This window comes from Nesoenas mayeri (assembly GCF_963082525.1).
Source record: "Nesoenas mayeri genome assembly, chromosome: W".
NCBI lineage: Eukaryota > Metazoa > Chordata > Aves > Columbiformes > Columbidae > Nesoenas > Nesoenas mayeri.
In genome coordinates this window covers 3,155,503-3,174,383 of record NC_137553.1, presented here as the reverse complement: position 1 = coordinate 3,174,383, position 18,881 = coordinate 3,155,503, and the positions used below count along the sequence as shown (strand labels likewise).

The following is an 18,881-nucleotide window of genomic DNA, read 5'->3' as shown; positions in this document are numbered from 1 at the left end:
ATCCTAATCTAGTTCTTCAGGTTTCTGCAGCACATTTTGTTTGCTTTAAGATGTTTTGACTTTCTTCTGCTCTTCATCTGAGGCACAAAAACTATTTCATTCTCATTTCTTATTTGTCACAAAGGAATTGTTATCATGGGTTACTCAAAGACTTGATTTATGAGCAGGAGCTTCTCCCTCAGCTGTTCTGAGCTACTTTTCTGCTTTCTTAGAAACTTAATTGTGTTTTTATTTTTTTTTTCTCCAGCCCATATGCAAAAGTGAAATTTTAGTGCTGCAAATACATATTTCTTGAGGAAGAAATTTTTTACAATGAGGATAGTGTAAAACTGGAAGAGGTTGCCCAGAGAGGTGGTAGATGCCCCATCTCTGGAAACATTCAAAGCCAGGCTGGACAGGGCTCTGAGCAACCTGATCTAGTTGATGTCCCTGCTCATTGCAGGGGAGTTGTACTAAAAGACCTGTAAAGGTCCCTTCCAACCCAAACTATTCTATGATATTCAAATAACCAGCTGAGCCAGGGGTCCAATTCAAGTGGTTAATTGTAAACATGCTGCTGTTTCTTCCTTATACAAGTGGAGACCACCTAGAATGAGGAAAAGGCTGTGCTCCACAGCCAGCTTTACAGGATATCAGCAGAGGGAGTTCAGGTGTGGTGAGGTTGCAGGAACTGGTTATGTAATTCTTTTTCTCTTGCTGCAATGAGTACTCAGCAAAATCTCATTCTGCAGTTCTCAGAATGTGACCTAAAGCATGCTTATTTAATGACATCAACTGTGTGCTATGTAAAGTAGCTGAGTCCTTCAGAGTCAAAACGGTTCTGCCTAAGAGTTTTCATTGTCCTTCCACTGACCTTCCTTTAGCTTATCCAATACTACTGTCAGTATGGGATGCTTTCCTTCTATCAAATGATTCCTGCTCTTTCCCCACTTCTCAAGTAAAGTTTATGTGAGGTCAATGCCATCTTTTGAACAAGTAGATACTAAACAGCAGGGAACAAAAACTAAAATCCAAGACCCAAAAACCATTGTATAAATATACTTTTCAGTTTTAATGTTGCTGCAAAATGCATGCTATGCTAATTAACACTTAGGAAAGGGACCAAGAGATGGGTTGCTTGTTTTTTAATGTATATACATTTTATAATTAAAGACTAGGCTCTCTTTACACAAAAAGTAATTAATGTAGTATGGTAGGGATACATTTAGAAAGTGAATGCAATGGGAAACCCAGATATTAAAATAGGAGAGACTGAGGGGCAAAAGAGAGAGAGAACTGATGGCTTTGTGGGGGGTGTGTGTTTTTTAGCAGGAAGCTGAAGATTCTTCAAGCACAACTTTGGAGGGTTTTGAGGGAGCCAAAGACCCTGGCACTGTGGAATTTACAGAAGCTGAATCTGGAGCATCCTTGGAAGACGAAACCAGGCCTGGGGGCTACCACTGCACGCAGTGTGACCGAGTTTTGATGTCTATGCAGGGTCTGCGATCTCATGAGAGGAGTCACTTGGCTCTGGCCATGTTTACCCAAGAAGACAAGTACAGCTGCCAGTATTGCTCCTTTGTCTCTGCTTTCAGGCACAAGTGAGTTATGGTTTGTTTTCAACAGAAGCACAGACTAGCATGGCTGGGTTTTATGTTGCTTGATGTTGAAGGAGAGAACAATCAATTATATTTCTGTCAGTATCACAACATGGTTCCTATGTGGATGAGCAGCAGGGAATAATAGTCCAAGAGCTGGGCAGGCTTTCAGTCTCTCATTAACATCCTGGATCTGAGCTCCTAGCAAGCAGCAAACCTCCCTGTACAGGTCAGGTTGGCATCTACCCTGTAGAAGGGAGTCTCCCACTGCTGTCACTCACCACTTCCCCCAGTGCTGTTGATGGTTCAGGTGCAGCCAGCTCTGATGCTTCATTGGACAGAGCTCCCAGCCCCTCATTTGCATCCAAATGCAGAACTATAGAACCTATTCTGTAGCTGCAGATATGCTGGTGAAGCAGGAGCCATCCTCCCAGTGCCAGATATCCAGCCTTTTCCATCTTGGTAGTCTCCATTTCCCAACCTGATAAACACAGACACTGGCTTTCCCTCCTTCAGTACAACTGGGAATTTGGGTTCTTGTGTCTGCAGGATATCTGAGAAGATCTTGTTAATTTTTTTCTCATTAAGTCTCATGCTGTGCAGTTGTCTGACCTCCTGCAGCTCCTTTAACTTGGTAACACAGCTCCTCAACCAGCACATGCGAGGGCAAAAACTCATGGACTCCACACAATCCAATATGAATTCAAGCGAAGCCATTTATTACAGAAACAAGCCTCCTTATATATGCAGTTATTTCTTGATCATGTGTCCACGCTCCAAGCATGCATTAGCTGATTGGATATTGTCTATGTTCACGAGCTGTCCACACGCCTGAGTCTCACTGCTAATATGTTGATTTACATCTTGTTGAGGCCCTGTTATTGTAGAACTGCCTCACTCCCACAGCAGGTCCTGTTTTCAGCTTTCCAAGGTGGCCTTGAAATTCTTTTGGGCCTGGCTAGTTTAATAACAAATCTCCATCTAATAGAAACCCATCCACACATTAACTTCAAGAAAATCCCTCAAATCTCCCACAAGCACACACTTTCTGTAGGCAAGGAGACAGTTTTCTTCTGCCCCATCCTCAGTGAGAATTCTCAGACATTCCCTGTAGCCCCAGACAGAATAGAATAGAATAGAATAGAATAGAATAGAATAGAATAGAATAGAATAGAATAGATTCAGTTGGAAGGGATCTACAGTAATCGTCTAATCCATCTGCCTGACCACTTCAGGGCTGACCAAAAGTTAAAGCATGTTATTGAGGGCATTGTCCAAATGCCTCTTAAACACTGACAGGTTTGGGGCATCGACCATCTCTCTAAGAAGCCTGTTCCAGTGTTTGACTACCCTCTTGGTAAAGAAATATTTCTTAATGTCAAGTCTGAACCTCCCCTGACACAGCTTTGAGCCGTTTCCACGCATCCTATCACTGGATACCAGGGAGAAGAGATGAGCGCCTCCCTCTCCGCTCCGCTTGCCCTCCTCAGGAAGCTGTAGAGAGCAATGAGGTCGCCCCTCAGCCTCCTTTTCTCCAAACTAGACAAATGCAGAGTCCTTAGCCGTTCCTCATAGGACATGCCTTCCAGCCCTGTCACTAGCTTTGTTGCCCTCCTCTGGATGCATTCAAGTACCTTAACATCCTTCTTAAATTGTGGGGCCCAGAACTGTACACAGTACTCAAGGTGAGGACACACCAATGCTAAATACAGCAGGATCATCACCTCTTTTTGATTGTGGTGTGTTTAATGCACCCCAGAATGTGGTTTGCCTTCTTGGCTGCCAGGGGACACTGCTGACTCCTATTGAGCCTGCTCTCAACTAGCACCCTCAGATCCCTTTCTGCAGGGCTACTCTCCAGCCACTCCTCTCCCAATTTTTACTTATGTCTGGTGTTACTCCATCCCAGGTGCAGAATCTGGCATTTGTTCTTGCTAAATTTCATGCTGCTGATGATTGCCCAATGCTCCAATCTATCCAGATCCCTCTACAAGGCCTCTTGTCCCTTGAGAGAGTCAACAACACCTTCCAATTTGGTATCAACAACAAACTTGCTAATGGTGCATTCAACTCCTGCATCCAGATCGCTGATAAAAATATTGAACAGAATTGGCCCTAGAACTGAGCCCTGAGGAACACCACTGGTGAGTGGTTAGACAAATAGGTCTATAGTTTCCTGGGTCTTCCCTCATGCCCTTCTTGTAAATTGGAATAACACTGGTGAGTTTCTAGTCAGCAGGGGCCTCCCCAGATTCCCAAGACCTTTGACAGATGATAGAGAGAGGTCGTGCTGTAACATCCACTAGCTCCTTTGGTACTCTGGGATGAATCCTATCTGGCACCACAGACTTGTGAGCATTCATCTGATACAGCTGGGCCCTTACAATTTCAGTGTCCACAAATGGAAAGTCACTGTTCTTGCACTCACAGTCCTCCGACTCAGGGGACTAGGCAGCCAAAGATCTATCAGTATTAGTGAAGACTGAGGTTGGTGTGCTCAGCTTGCTCCCTGAAATGCCTGTACACCAACACACGCAGAATGGGGAATAAGCAGGAGGAGTTAGAAACCTGTGTTCGGTCAGGAGATTATGATCTGGTGGCAATTACAGAGACATGGTGGGACAGCTCACATGACTGGAATGTGGTCATGGATGGCTATGTCCTTCTCAGGAAAGACAGGCCAGCCAGGCGAGGTGGTGGAGTTGCTCTTTACGTGAGAGAGCAACTACAATGTATTGAGTACTGTTCAGGGGCGGATGAGGAGCGAGTTGAGAGTCTGTGGGTGAGAATTAAGGGGCAGGCTGGCAGGGGTGATACTGTTGTGGATGTCTATTACAGGCCACCAGATCAGGCTGAGGAAGTTGATGAGGCCTTCTATAGGCAGCCGAGAGCAGCCTCGCAGTTACAGGCCCTGGTTGTCATGGGTGTAGAGTCTTGTATCCGGGCAGGAACAGCCCCAGGTTCCAGTATAAGTTGGGGAATCACCTGTTAGAGAGCAGTGTAGGGGAGAGGGACCTGGGGGTCCTGCTGGACAGCAGGATGACCATGAGTCAGCACTGTGCTCTTGTGGCCAAGAAGGCCAATGGCATCCTGGGGTGTATTAGAAGGGGGGTGGTTAGTAGGTCGAGACAGGTTCTCCTCCCTCCCCCTCTACTCTGCCCTGGTAAGACTGCATCTGGAATATTGTGTCCAGTTCTGGGCCCCTCAGTTCAAGAAGGACAGGGAACTGCTTGAGAGAGTCCAGCACAGAGCCACAAAGATGATTAAGGGAGTGGAGCATCTCCCTTACGAGGAAAGGCTGAGGGAGCTGGGTCTCTTTAGCTTGGAGAAGAGGAGATTGAGGGGTGACCTCATTCATTTTTATAAATATGTAAAGGGTCAGTGTCACGAGGATGGAGCCAGGGTCTTCTCAGTGACAACCAGTGATAGGACAAGGGGCAATGGGTACAAACTGGAGCACAGGAGATTACACTTAAATATGAGAAGAAACTTCTTCTCAGTGAGGGTGACAGAACACTGGAACAGGCTGCCCGGGGAGGTTGTGGAGTCTCCTACTCTGGAGACATTCAAAACCCACCTGGACACCTTCCTGTGCAATCTCATCTAGGTGTTCCTGCCCTGGCAGGGGGATTGGACTAGATGATTTTCTGAGGTCCCTTCCAATCCCTAACATTCTGTGATTCTGTGGAAAAAAAGCATTGGATGTTTCCACCTTTTTTTCATCCCTATTAGTCAGATGACCATCGTCATCAAGTGTCAGCTCAATGTTTTTCTTGGGCTTCCTCTTGTTGTTAATGTACTTTAAAAAGACTTTCTCCTTGTTTGACACAGCACTGCCTCTAGTTGAGCTTTGGCCTTTCATGTCTTCTCCCTGCATATGTGAACCACAGCTTTGTAATCTTCCTGCAAAGCCTGACCTCACTTACAAAGATCATACAATTTCTTTTCCTCTTGAGCTCCACAAGGAGTTCCCTGTTCAGCCAAGGTGGTCTTCTGCCCCGCTTGCTTGACTTTTGACACAGTGGAATTGCCTGTGTGTGTCATTCTTAAAACCTGACCAGCACTCATGGATCCCTAAGCCCTCAAAAGCAGATCCCCAGGGGACACTGCTAAGTAACTCCCTGAATAGCTTCAAGTTTGCTCTCCTGAAGCCCAAGGTAGCAATTCTGCTGTCATTTTTTTGCATTACATTTTAAACTCAATCATTTCATGATCACTGTGGCCAAGACAGCCACCTACCATCACATCCCACAGAAGTCCTTCTCTACTCACAAATAGCAAGGCTAGGAGGGCATCTTTCCTAGCTGGCTCACTGAGTATCTGGGACAAGAAGTTTTCTTCTACAAACTTCAGGAATTTCCAAGACCTGCTTTTCACAGCAGTATGATATTCCCAGCTGATGCCTGGGAAGTTGAAATCTCCCATTAGGACCATGGCTCCTGATCCAGAGATTTCTCCTGATTGCCTACATCAGCGCTTACATGCTGGCTGGGCGATTGGTAGTAGACACCCACTACTACATGTCCTTTGTTTTCCATCCCCCTAATCCTCACCCAGAGGCTCTCAACCACATAATCACTAATTGTAAGGTCTGTCCAGTCAAACCTCTCCTTTACACATAGTGTGACACCTCCACCTCACTTGCCTTGCTTATCCCTCCTGAATAGCCTGTAGCTCTCCATCCCAGCACTCCAGTCATGGAATTCATTCCACCAAGTCTCACTAATATCAGTGACATATGTCTGGGAACAGACTAATGCTTCCAGTTCATCCTGTTTGTTTCTCATACTGCATGTGTTGGTGTACAAGCATTTCAGATGTGCTTCTAAACCCTCCATGCTCCCTGGAGCAGTGTAAATATTCCCATTAGCATTACCACCCTCAGGCAATGCCATGCTAACCCTTGGCTTACCTTCAGTTCTCCTGATGGCATCCCCTTCCCCCATCAATTCTAATTTAAAGCCCTCTCAAATGGTTCTGCCAGCTTACAAGCCAAGAAGCATTTTCCCCATTGGGACAGGTGGATCCTGTCAGGCCCCAGTGTACCTTATGTCTTGTAGACTCTTCCATGGTTATAAAAACCAAAGTTCTGGTGGAGGCACCAGTCCTGGAGCCAGGTATTGATGTCTTGGGCACACCTGTTTATTCCATTGACTCTATCACTGGGAATACTGAGGAAGACACTACCTATGCTCCTGAATCTTTTAGCATTCTTCCCAGTGCCCTGAAATCTCTTTTGATTGACCCTGACCTTTTCATTGTGCTCATTAGTACCCACATGAAAGAACGGGATGTAATAGTCTGAAGGCTGTACTAAGCTCATCAGTTGTCTGGTTACATCCCTGATTTGGGTCCCAGGGAGGCAACAAACTTCCCTGGAAAAAAAGGATCCTGTCTGCAAATGGATGCCTCCATTCCACTCAGGAGAGAGTCGCCGATGACCGTAACTCGCCATTTTTTCTTTTTTGCACTGGTCTTAATGCAGGTCTTGATGTGAGGGGTTGATCTGACCTTGGTGAGAGTACTTACATGGATTCCTCCTCTTCTTTCTCATCATGTCCTTCATCTACCATACCCAGAGCCTCATATATGTACTCTAAAGGTAGCTGAGAGGGTAAGGAGGGGTTCCTCTAACAGCTCCATACAGTAACTTGCTTGTAATATGGAAAGTTGCATCCTTCCTCAGGAACTCTTTGAGTACAAGCTTATGATGTGCTGGGAGTAGTTGTTAAAGTCAGTGCTGAGCTTGAGATATGTATTGTATACATCTTTGGTAATCTGTTTTAGTTTTATACCAGGTCATTTTCTATCATCTATTTAAAATGTGGGGTTTTTAAATGAAATACTGACTACAAATGTTTAGCCTCTCTTATTTAGGAGACATACTGGTAGTCCAGAGAAATAGGGAAAAAATATCTTACCACAAACTCCCTGTTAGATTTATGATGAAAGTAGCCCTGAAATTGGATATATAGTCTGTTTTTTGGGTTTGCTATCATTAGATCTTTGAATACACAGACTTTGGTGTCAGCACTGGTCAACAGGGATTTTCTTGGCTCAGGCTCTGTCAGTCTGAGACTGAAGATCCTGTGAGACCCTGTGTAGCATGAGGGGCTGGAGTAGACTCAATTTGATCTAGATCTTGATATTCACTAGAAAAAAACAGGACAATTTAGATAAATTAATAGGAAATAAAGCTATAGTATGCCTGGAACTATTCTATTAGGATGGTGGTTTGGGAGTGTCGAGGTTTTGATTGCGGGGTGACAATAAAACCGTAGCAGATGTATTGTTAACCTCCTCTCTCCCTCACTCCCCCTTCAGCCCCTCCCTCTCTCCCCTTCTGCCCCTCCCTCTCCCCCCTTCCCACTCAGGACAGGCAATCGGGAGGGAAAGAAGAACAGAGAGAAGAGAGTTGGAAAAATTAAAAGTGTTTCACTAATGCTACTAATAAAAATAGAGAAAATAATACAAAATATACAAAACCAATCTTGAAAGTGTCAGCAACTGCAGAGCTGGCACCCGAAGTCCTGGATTGGACTCTGCAGCCAACCAGAGCTGGATTCAGTCTCTCACTAGGCCTCAGTTCGCAGGGATGACTAGCAAGGTCCTCTCCTAATGTCAGCCATAAGGAAAAGAAGGGACGAGATCCTCGTGATCTCCCACTTTTATATGAAGTATTCACGTGAATGGGATGTTATACTCAGTTGGTCAGCTTCTTGGTCACCTGTTTCTCGTTGCCCCTCTTGCAAGAGGTGCATCAATTCGTTATCAATAACCTCGCATTCCATTGCTATGTTTACCAAAACATGTATCTGGTTCTCCAGGAAAATGCAGCTAATATGAAAGGTTTAGCTGACAAGCAAATTCACTAAAAGAGAAACTTGTTTTTAACAAAACCAGGACAGGGAGGAAGATAAATAAACTAACCCTCTCCAAACTTGTCCATACTTTCTTGTTTCACTGCTGCACATAAACAGGCTCAGACTACTCTTATATCACAAAGCATTCCCAAAGAAGAGACTGTATTAGAAATGTCTCCATCCTGATCCGAAGCCATGGAGATGGGTGATAAATTCTCTTCCCCTTCAATGTCTGGCTTTCTGTTGCTCTGATTTCCCCCACAGAAAAATAGCATCTGGTCTTTTCCACCCCTTCTTCTGTTGTTGAGCTTCATTCAGGGTCTCCCAGTCCATTACATCTGAAACTGCCACCTTTTACTCCTAAAATTCATTGACTATAGACAGCTTGGCTGTGACCTTCCCTCTCTGGGGCTGTCTAATCTGCTTTTGCTGCTGTAACCAAATGAAGGTTTCTTCAATAGACTTAGAAAAATATTTTCCTTTCCTTAAGAGGAAAAAAGGAGGCATATTTTCACAAAAACACTTTGCAGAAAAATCCTGTATTAATATTTTTATTGTTCTGTTTGGGGTTTTTCTTGTTTGTTTTTGTATTTTTCTCAAATATCCTTTATACTATTAATGATTCTCTTGTTAGTCTGGATTTGGTATAATTTAATTGATAGTAATTTTGCCTTATTGAGTTTAAGTGGCTTGCATTCTGTGTGATAAAATTGGTCACAGATCTCTTTCTTCCTCAGATCAGATTCTGCCTTGTTCTGTACACAGACCTGTTTGATATAAAGAATCAGCATGAGAAGGATAGCTGAGCCTGGCCTGCTCTTATTTAAAATTTATTTTTGTTAATAGGCTTTTGGCTTGCATCTGAAGGAATAGCTAAAATGATTTACTGTTTTGTTTCTCTTTTTTTGTCTGTCTTTTGATCAGTCTGGATCGCCATATGCAGACTCATCATGGACACCATAAGCCATTCCGTTGCAAGCTCTGTCCATTTAAGTCCTCTTACAATAGCCGCTTGAAAACCCATATACTCAAAGCTCATGCTGGTAAGTCAATCAGTTCCTTGCTCATGCTTGTCCTCTCTCAGTCTCTTTCTTTTGCACTCAGGCACACATACTTGCTCTTTTGTGCTCCCTCCTGATCAATCTCACACACAGTCATGCTCCTTCTCTTTCTCTTATGGGCAATCGCACATGCTCTCCGCACTCTCTTGCGTGGTCACAAGCTCTTCTTGTGCTGTTGTGCACTCTCCCTCTCCCACGTGTGGTCACGTGCTCCCTCTCACTTTTGTTGTGTTCCCTTTCAATCAACCTTGTGCATGGTTGCACTTGCTCTCCTGCTTTCCCCCTCTACCTCACACTCAGTCACATTCATTCTCCCTCTCTAGGTTGTGATCTCCCTCTCTCTCATGCGGTTGTGTGTGGCCTCTGTCATGTGTTATCTTTCTTGCTTGCTCACTCTCACGATTGTGCTTGCTCTCCCTCTTCATGTGCAGCTGTGCTCTCATGAGCTGATTTTTGCTTGCTTCCTCTCACTCTCATAGTCATGTGCTCCCTGTTGCTCAGCCTTGTGTATGGTTGTGCTCACTCTCCCTCTCTAGGCTGTGCATGCTGTTCTTCTCTTGGGTGTGATGGCACATGCTCTCCCTCACTCGGTCACTCAATTCTTTATGTCTGTGACTCCCTCTCTTACAGATGTGTGCTCTCTCTCGCAGATCGTTGCATGCTCTCTCTCATGCACAGTCATGTTTGCTCTTCCTCTCTGGGTCACATTTTCCCCATATCTCATATGTGGTTGTGTATGATCCCTACTTCTCTCTCTGTCACACTCTCTCGGGGAACATACTTGTTGTCCCTCTCTGTTGCTCCCTCCTTCCTCTCTTGGTCAAGGTTTTGTGCTCTCTTTCTCAGTCATGCACTCCTTGCAGTCACATACTCTCTATCAGTTGCATCTTCCTCTCTCTGGCATGGTCATGCACTCTTTCTCTCTTTGGAACACAGTGTCTCAGTCTGTGCTGGTCTTCCTGTTGCTGTATGGGACTCTGTCATGCACGGGCTCATTCTGACTAGTGTGCGCTGTGTTGTGCTTTCTGGGTCGTACTCTCACACTTGCCCACTCTGGGTCACATGCACTCTTGCTCTTTCTTTGGGTTGTGCACTCTTGTATGCACACACTCTCCCTCAGTGAGTTGCATCCTTGCTCCCTCTCTCTCTCTCTCTCCCTGCCCCCTGCCCTGGGGCACGTGTGTGTGCACGTACTCTCCCTGCATTGCATGCTCCTCTCTTACTGCATTTTGTACTCCCTGAGTTGCACACTCACACTCTCTCTCCGTCTTGCATTCTCCCTCTCTGGGTTGTGCTCTCTTAGTAATTCATGCTCTCTCTGGATTGTACATTTGCTCTGTGGGTTGCATGCTCTCACAAACTCTCTCTGGGTCTTGTGCTCTCTCTGCCTTGTGTGATCCTCTCTTGATCTGTGTCACACATGCTCTCTCCGGGGTATACGCTCTCTCTGTCTCTTGGTGCACTCTTGACTGTGCACTTTACATTGTGCACTCCTTTGGGCTCTGCTCCCTTTAGGCACACACTCTGTCTCCTTGGGTTGTGCGTGTACTCTTGCATAATCTCTCTGAGTTATGTGCTTGTTCTGTGGGCCATGCAAGATCTCTCTGGGATGTACACATGCACTTGCTTTTGGTTGTGCATGTGCATTTTCACTGCGGGTAACATGTGCTCTCTCTCTCTCCCCTGGTCGCATGCACGTGGTCGTGCATGCTCTTGGTCTAGGCTGCAATCTCTCTCTTGCTCTGCACACTCATGCTCACTCTGTCTGGGTGGTGGCTTCCTGCTTGGTCTATCTGGATTGTGTGTGCGCTCACTCATTTTGTCATGCATGCTTTTCTTGGAGTCAGACTCTGAGGCACATGTCCTCTTCTGATCTCTGGGGCATGCATTCTGTCTTTCTCTGGCTCACACAGAAACATAGAATAATTTGTGTTGGAAGGGACCTTTAAAGTTCATCTAGTCCAAGCCCCGCCTGCAATGAGCAGGGACATCTTCACATAAATCAGGTTGCTCAGAGACCTGTCCAGCCTGATGTTTCCAGGGATGGGGCATCTACCACCTCTCTGGGCAACCTGTTCCAGTGTTTTACCACCCTCATTGTAAAAAAAAAAAATCTTCCTTATATCTAGTCTAAATCTACCCTCTTTTAGTTTAAAACCATTACCCCATGTCCTATCTCAACAGGCCCTACTAAAAAGTCTGTCCCCATCTTCTTTATAAACACCCTTGAAGTATTGAAAGGCCGCTATCAGGTCTCCCCAGAGCCTCCTCTTCTCAAGGCTGAACAACCAAATCTCTCTCAGCCTGTCCTCACAGGAGAGGTCTTCCATCCCTCTGATCATGTTTGTGACCCTCCTCTGGACCCTCTCCAACAGGTGCATGTCTTTCCTATGTTGAGGACAGTACTCCAGGTGGGGCCTCACCAGAGTGGAGTAGAGGGGCGGAATCACCTCCCTCAACCTACTGGCCATTCTTCTTTTGATGCAGCCCAGGATATGGTTGACTTTGTGGGCTGCAAGTACACATTTTTTACTCATGTCCAGCTTTTCATCCACCAGTACCACCAAGTTCTTCTCCATAGGGCTGTTCTCAGTCCCTTCATCCCCCAACCTGTATTGATACCAGGGGTTGCCCCTACTCAGGTGCAGGACCTTGCATTTGGCTTTGTTGAACCTCATGCGGTTCACATGGGCCCACTTCTTGAGCTTGTCCAGGTCCCTCTGGATGGCATTCCATCCCTCACCCGTGTCAACCATACCACCCAGCTTGGTGCCATCTGCAAATTTCTGAGGGTGCACTCGATCCCAGTGTCTATATCACTGATGAAGATATTAAACAGTACTGGTTACAATATGGACCCCTGAGGGACATCACTTGTCACTGATCTCCATCTGGAAACTGAGCTGTTTTCCACTACTCTTTGGATGTGACCATCCAACCAGTTCCTCATAGACCATACAGTCCATCCACCAAATTCATCTCTCTCCAATTTAGAGAGAAAGATGTTGTAGGGGACTGTGTCAAAGGCCTTACAGAAGTCCAGATAGATGACATCCATAGCTCTTCCCTTGTTCACTGATGTAGTCACTCTATCACAGAAGGCCACTAGGTTGGTCAGGCAGGACTTGCTGTTGGTGAAGCCATGCTGGCTGTCTTGAATCCTCTCCCTGTCCTCCATGTGCCACGATCTTCCCAGGCACAGAGGTGAGGCTGACAGGTCGGTAGTTCCTGGAGTCCTCCTTTCTACCCTTTTTAAAAATGGGTGTGATGTTTCCCTTTTTCCAGTCACCAGGGACTTCACCTGACTACCAGGACTTCTCAAATATCATGAAGGGTGGCCTGGCAACTATATCAGCCAATTCCCTCAGGACTTTGGAATGCATCTCATCAGGTCCCATAGACTTATGTATGTTCAGATTCCTCAGGTGGTCTCAAAGCGGACCTTCTCTTACAGTGGGAGGGACTTTGCTTACCCAATCCCTGTTCATTTTCCACTTGAGAGATGTGGGAAGAGAGCTTGCCAGTGAAGACTGAGGCAAAAAAGTTGTTGAGTACCTCAGTCTTCTCCTTGTCCATTACCAGTTTGCCATTTGTGTTCATCAGATCAGGTACGCTCCTGGCTTATCTCTGTAATACTTCAAGTGTGCTGCAGTTTACCAAGCACATCTCAGAGCAACAGGTTGAGGGCCCTTGCTAACGCCTCATTCTTCTAACATTGGCCATGTCGTCCCAGAGCTTGTCATGGGTAACCCTCATATTATATTATAATTATATATTATTTTGCCCAAGCTCTCCCTTGAGAGAGAGTTCACTCTTGCTCTCTGGGTCAAATGCTCTCTCTGGGTCATAAGCTTTGGGTTGCATGCATGTATATACCCTCCCCCACCCCGGGTCATTTTCTCTCTCAGGGCAACATGCTCTCTCTCCTTTTCTCTTACTGGGCCGCCCTCCTTCTCTCATTCTAGATCATCCTCTTTGTCATCCCCCATCCCATACCATCCCCCTTTGGGTTAATCTCTCTCTTTCTCTTCCAGTTGACCTTTACCCTGGTCGCTCTGGTTCTCCACCCCCTTTTTGGCTTGCCTTCTCTGTCCCTGCATCCCCCATGCCCCCTCCCTGCTTAGCCAACCTCTCTTGCTCTCACTTTCTCTCTCTTTCTCCCCTCTCTGTGGGTTACCCTCTCTCTATGGGTTGCTGTACATCTCCTTTGAGTCATCCTTCTTTGGATCATCCTCTTGATCTTTCTCTCTGGGTTGACCTCTCTGGTGTGCTCTTTGTCTCTCTCTCGGATACCCTCTTTCTTTCTCTGGGTCTCATTCTCGGTTGACCCATCCCTCTCTTTTTCTCTCTGGGTTGACCTCTGCTTTTCTCTCTTGGTTGCCCCACCCCTGCCTGACAACTTTCTCTCCCCTCCTCCCTCTCTCCACCCCTCTCCTTCTTTTTCCTCCACCCTGTCTCTTTGTGGATCTCTTGGTTCCTCTCTCTCTGGGTTGCCATACCACCACCCTGTGTCCTGCCCTATCTCCCTCTCTTTGGTTCAAATCCTACTCCCTGCCCTTTTTTATTCTCGGCCATCCTCTCTCTCTGTCCATCAAGCTCTCTCTTCCTCGGGATCTCCCACCATCTCTTTGTGAATCGTTCTGTCTCTTTTTCTGCGTTGAGCTGCTCCTCCCTTTCTTTCTGGGTAGCAAATACTCATTCTCTCTTTGAGTTACCCCCTATGTATGGGGGGTCGCTTGCTCCAGGCAGTGGTCATTTTTTCACTCTCACTCTGGATCACTTTCTCTGGACTATCAAAGAATCACAGAATGGTTTGGGTTGGAAGGGATCTCTGGAGATCACCTAGTCCAACCCATCTGCTAAAGCAGGCTCACCTAGAGCAGATCATAGAAACATTTTGGTTGGAAGAGACCCACAGGATCATCAATTCCAAACATAATCTAACTCTGGTACTAAACCATGTCCCTTAGAACCTCATCTATACATCTTTTAAACACCTTGGTGACTCAACCACTTCCCTGGGCAGCCTGTTCCAGTGTCTGACAACCATTTCCATGAATGAATTTTTCCTAATATCCAATATGAACCTTCCCTAGCGACACTTGAGGCCATTTCCTCTCATCCTGTCATGTGCTACTTGGGAGAAGAGACTGACACCTTCCATGCTACAACCTCCTTTCAGATAGTTGTAGACTGCAATAAGGTCTCCAATCAGCCTCCTTTTCTCCAGGCTAAACAGCCCCAGCTCCCTCAGCTGTTCCTCATAAGACTTATTCTCCAGATCGCTCACCAGCTTCTTTGCCCTTCTCTGCACTCTCTCTAGTACCTCAATGTCTTTCTTGTAGTGAATGGCCCAAAACTGAAGACAGTATTTGAATCGTGGCCTCACCAACGCCAGGTACAGTGGGATAATAATTTCCCTAGTCCTGCTGGCCACACTATTTCCGTTACAAGCCAGGATGCTATTGGCCTTTTTGACCACCTGGGAACAGTGCTGGCTCATGTTCAGCCAGCTATCAATGAATACCCACAGATCCTTTTCTGCCAGGCAGCTTTCCAGCCACTCTTCCCCAACCCTGTAGCACTGCATAGAGTTGTTGTGATGCAAGTGCAGGACCCCGGCACTTGGCCTTGTTGAATCTCATACAATTGGCCTCAGCCTATCAATCCAGCTGGTCTAGATGCCTCTGTAGAGCCTTCCTACCATCAAGCATATCCACACTCCCACCCAACTTGGCGTTATCTGCAAACTTACCAAGGTTGCACTCAATCCCTTTGTCCAGATCATCCATAAAGATATTAAACAGAACTCGCCCAAATACTGAGCCCTGGGGAACACCACTTCTGACTGGCCACCAAGTGGATTTGACTCCATTCACCACAAGTCTTTGGGTCCGGCCATCCAGCCAGTTTTTTACCCAGCAGAGTTTGTACCCATCCAAGGCATAGGCAGCCAGTTTCTCCAGGAGAATGCTGTGGGAAATAATGTCAAAAGCTTTTCTGAAGTCTAAGTACAAAACATGCACAGCCTTTCCCTCATCCATTGAGTCACTTTGTCATAGAAGGAGATCAAGTTGGTCAAGCAACCTTTCATAAACCCATGCTGACTGGGCCTGAGCACTTGGTTGTCTTGTATGTGCCACATGATGGCACTCAGGATGTTCTGTTCCATGACCTTCCCCAGCACCGAGGTCAGACTGACAGGCCTGTAATTCATCAGATACTCCATCTGGCCCTTCTTGTAGTTGGGTGTCACAGAGGCACCCCAAAGTCAGTTTTAGGTGGACAACAAGTTCCCAAACAGACTTTATTCTAGCCAGAAAAGTTCAGCCAATAAACTGACTAGAAACAGTTAGCACTCCAACAACATAAAATACAGGTTCAGATAACTGTTGAGGAGATTATTGGGGTACAACATAAGAATAATGAGGATCCACAGCATGCATGCATACACTCACAAGAAAGAAAATCAGAGTCCTCTGACCCCAGGGTACCCACAAGAAATAATCACTCTCCTGGGTTAGGCAAGGACTCACACTTGCCTGGTTAGGCAAGGACTCTCACTTGCCTGGGTTAGGCAAGGATTCATTCAAGGATATATCCAGTAAATAACCACTCACCCAAACGAGGAGGTGAGGTGCTCTCAATCCTGGGAAGTCTCCTTAGATGGTGTCCTAGTCTAAAGGGAGGACTCCAGTTCACAGATCCACTGCTCTGAGAAGACCACTCCAAAGGGGGCCTTCGGCAGGGACCCCATTTTATAGTCTGGTCAGATCTGGCTGTGGGCTTCTGGACAACATAGTCCAGAAGCTTTGCAGCTACTCTGGGCACCTTCTTTGTTAACAACCCTGTCAATTGATTCAGGGTCCCACCCCTCCTGCCCCACCAGCTGGTGGAGGTGAAGTCACCCTGCTCCAGGGTACGGGAGGATGTGACTATCAACACCTTGGTACCACCCTAGGTGTATACATGGGGACAGGCACAGTGGGGCACAAAAGGTGCTAAGAGAGACATCAACTGCCCCATTGAAGGCTCCAGATCTGAGGGAGATGTGCAACTGCCACAATGGATGTCACATTTGCTACTTTCCAATCAACTGGGACAAACCCGGTTAGCCAGGACTGCTGATAAATGATGGAAAGCGGCTTGGTGAGCACCTCCGCCAGCTCCCTCAGTACCCATGGATGGATGGATCCCCTCTGGCCCTATAGACTTGTGTGTGTCTAAGTGGTGTAGCAGGTCGCTAACCATTTCCCCTTGGATTATTTGGGCTTCATTCTGCTCCCCATCCCTGTCTTCTGGCTCAGGGGGCTGTGTACCTGGAGCACAACTGGTCTTACTGTTAAAGACTGAGGCAAAGAAGGCATTCAGTACCTCACCCTTTTCTTCACCCTTTGTCACTATACTGCACCCCGCATTCACTAAAGGATGGAGATTCTCCTTAGCCCTCCCTTTGTTGCTGATGTATTTATAGAAACATTTCTTGTTCCCTTTATGGCAGTATCCAGACTTAGCTCTAACTGAGCGTTAATCCTGCTAATTTTCTCCTTGCGTAACTTCACAGCATCCTTATAGTCCTCTAGAGTAGCCTGCTACTTCTTCCAAAGGTTATAAATTGTCTTTTTATTCCCGAGTTCCAGCCAGGTCAATCTTCTTCCCCACTGGCTCTTCTTTTGGCACACAGGCACAGCCTGCTCCTATGCCTCTAAGATTTCCTTCTTGAAGAGTGACGAGCCTTCCTGGACTCCTTTGCCCTTCAGAACTGTCTCCCAAGGGACTCTGCCAAGCAGCCTTCTAACCAGGTCAAAGTCTGCCCTTTGAAAGTCCAAGGTAGCAGTTATGTTGACCATCCTCCTTATGTCTCCAAGAAATTAAAATTCAATCATTTCATGATCGCTGTGCCCAAGGCAATCTCCAACCGACACATTATCCATGCATCCTTCTCTTTTCACAAAGAACAAGTCCAGTGGAGCACCTTCCCTAGTTGGCTCACTGACCAGCTGTGTCAGGAAGCTGTCTTCCATATGCTCCAGGAGCCTCCTAGACTGTTTCCTCTCTTTTGTGTTTTATTTCCAGCAGACATCTGGTAAGTTCAGGTCCCCCACGAGAACAAGGGCTAGTGATTGTAAAACCTCTCCCAGCTACCTGCAGAATGTTTCATCTGCCTCTTTATCCTGGTTGGGTGGTCTGTAACAGATTCCCAACAAGATATCTGCCTCGTTGGCCTTCCCCTTAATTCTTACCCATAAACACTCAACCATATTGTCACCCTCATCATGCTCTAAATCAGGGGTGTCAAACTCTTTTTCACTGGGGGCCACACCAGCCTCACGGTTGCCTTCAAAGGGTCAAATGTAATTTTAGGACTGTAGAAATATAGGAGTAGTTACATTTAATTTTAGGACTGTATAAATGTAACTACTCCTATATTTCTACAGTCCTAAAATTACAGTGAAAAAGTTTGACACCCCTGCTCTAGACAATCAAAAAACTCCCTAAGATACAGGGCTACCCCACCTCCTCTCTTTCCTTGCCTCTCCCTTCTGAAGAGTTTACAGCCATCCAATGCAGCACTCCAGTTGTGGGAGTCATCCCACCATGTTTCTGTGATGGCAACTACATCATAGTTTTTCTGCTGCACAATGGCTTCCAGCTCCTCCTGTTTGTTGCCTGTGCTACGTGCATTCGTCTAGATGCACTTCAGCTGGGCTATTGATCCTGCCACATTTTTGCAGTGAGAAGCCCTAATTCCTTTGTAACTATTCTCAGGTGCTTCCATGGTTTCTAACACATCTATAACCCTTGTGTCTTTGCTACCACACAGGAATACATCCAGGCAGGTTTTGTATGTCTCCAGAGGAAACTCCCCAATTTCTCTGGGCAGCCTGTTCCAGTGCTCTGGCACCCTCAAAATAAAGAAGTTTCTCTGCATATTCAAATGCAACCTCCTATTTTCAGTCTGTGCCAGTTGCCCCTCATCCTATAATTGGGCACCACTGAAAAGAATCATAGAATCATAGAGGCATTTCAGTTAGAAGAGATCCTCAGGATCATCGAGTCCAACCATAACCTAACGTAACTCTAGCACTAAACCATGTCCCTAAGAACCTCATCTAAACACCTTTTAAACATCTCCAGGGATGGTGACTCAACCACTTCCCAGGGCAGCCTGACAACCCTTTCCGTGAACAGTTTTTTCCTAATATCCAATCTAAACTTCCCCTGGTGCAACTTGAGGCCATTTCCTCTCATCCTATCATGTGCTACCTGGGAGAAGAAACCAACACCCTGTGTGCTACAGCCTCCTTTCAGGTAGTTGTAGACAGCAATAAGGTCTCTCCTCAGCCTCCTTTTCTCAAGGCTAAACAGCCTCAGTTCCT

The 18,881-nt window shown here is 46.2% G+C and overlaps 1 protein-coding gene across 1 annotated transcript in view; it reads left to right on the top strand.

Annotated features, from left to right (window-relative positions):
- Positions 1-18,881, top strand: part of LOC308051442 (zinc finger protein 462-like) — a gene marked incomplete at both ends in the record, with an annotated part of 69,290 nt that overhangs the window by 9,949 nt on the left and 40,460 nt on the right. The window contains 2 exons of the mRNA XM_080361874.1: positions 1,477-1,580; positions 9,365-9,483. Of these exons, the coding sequence (XP_080218000.1) occupies positions 1,477-1,580; positions 9,365-9,483 (223 nt within the window). The remainder of the gene's footprint in view (positions 1-1,476; positions 1,581-9,364; positions 9,484-18,881) is intronic.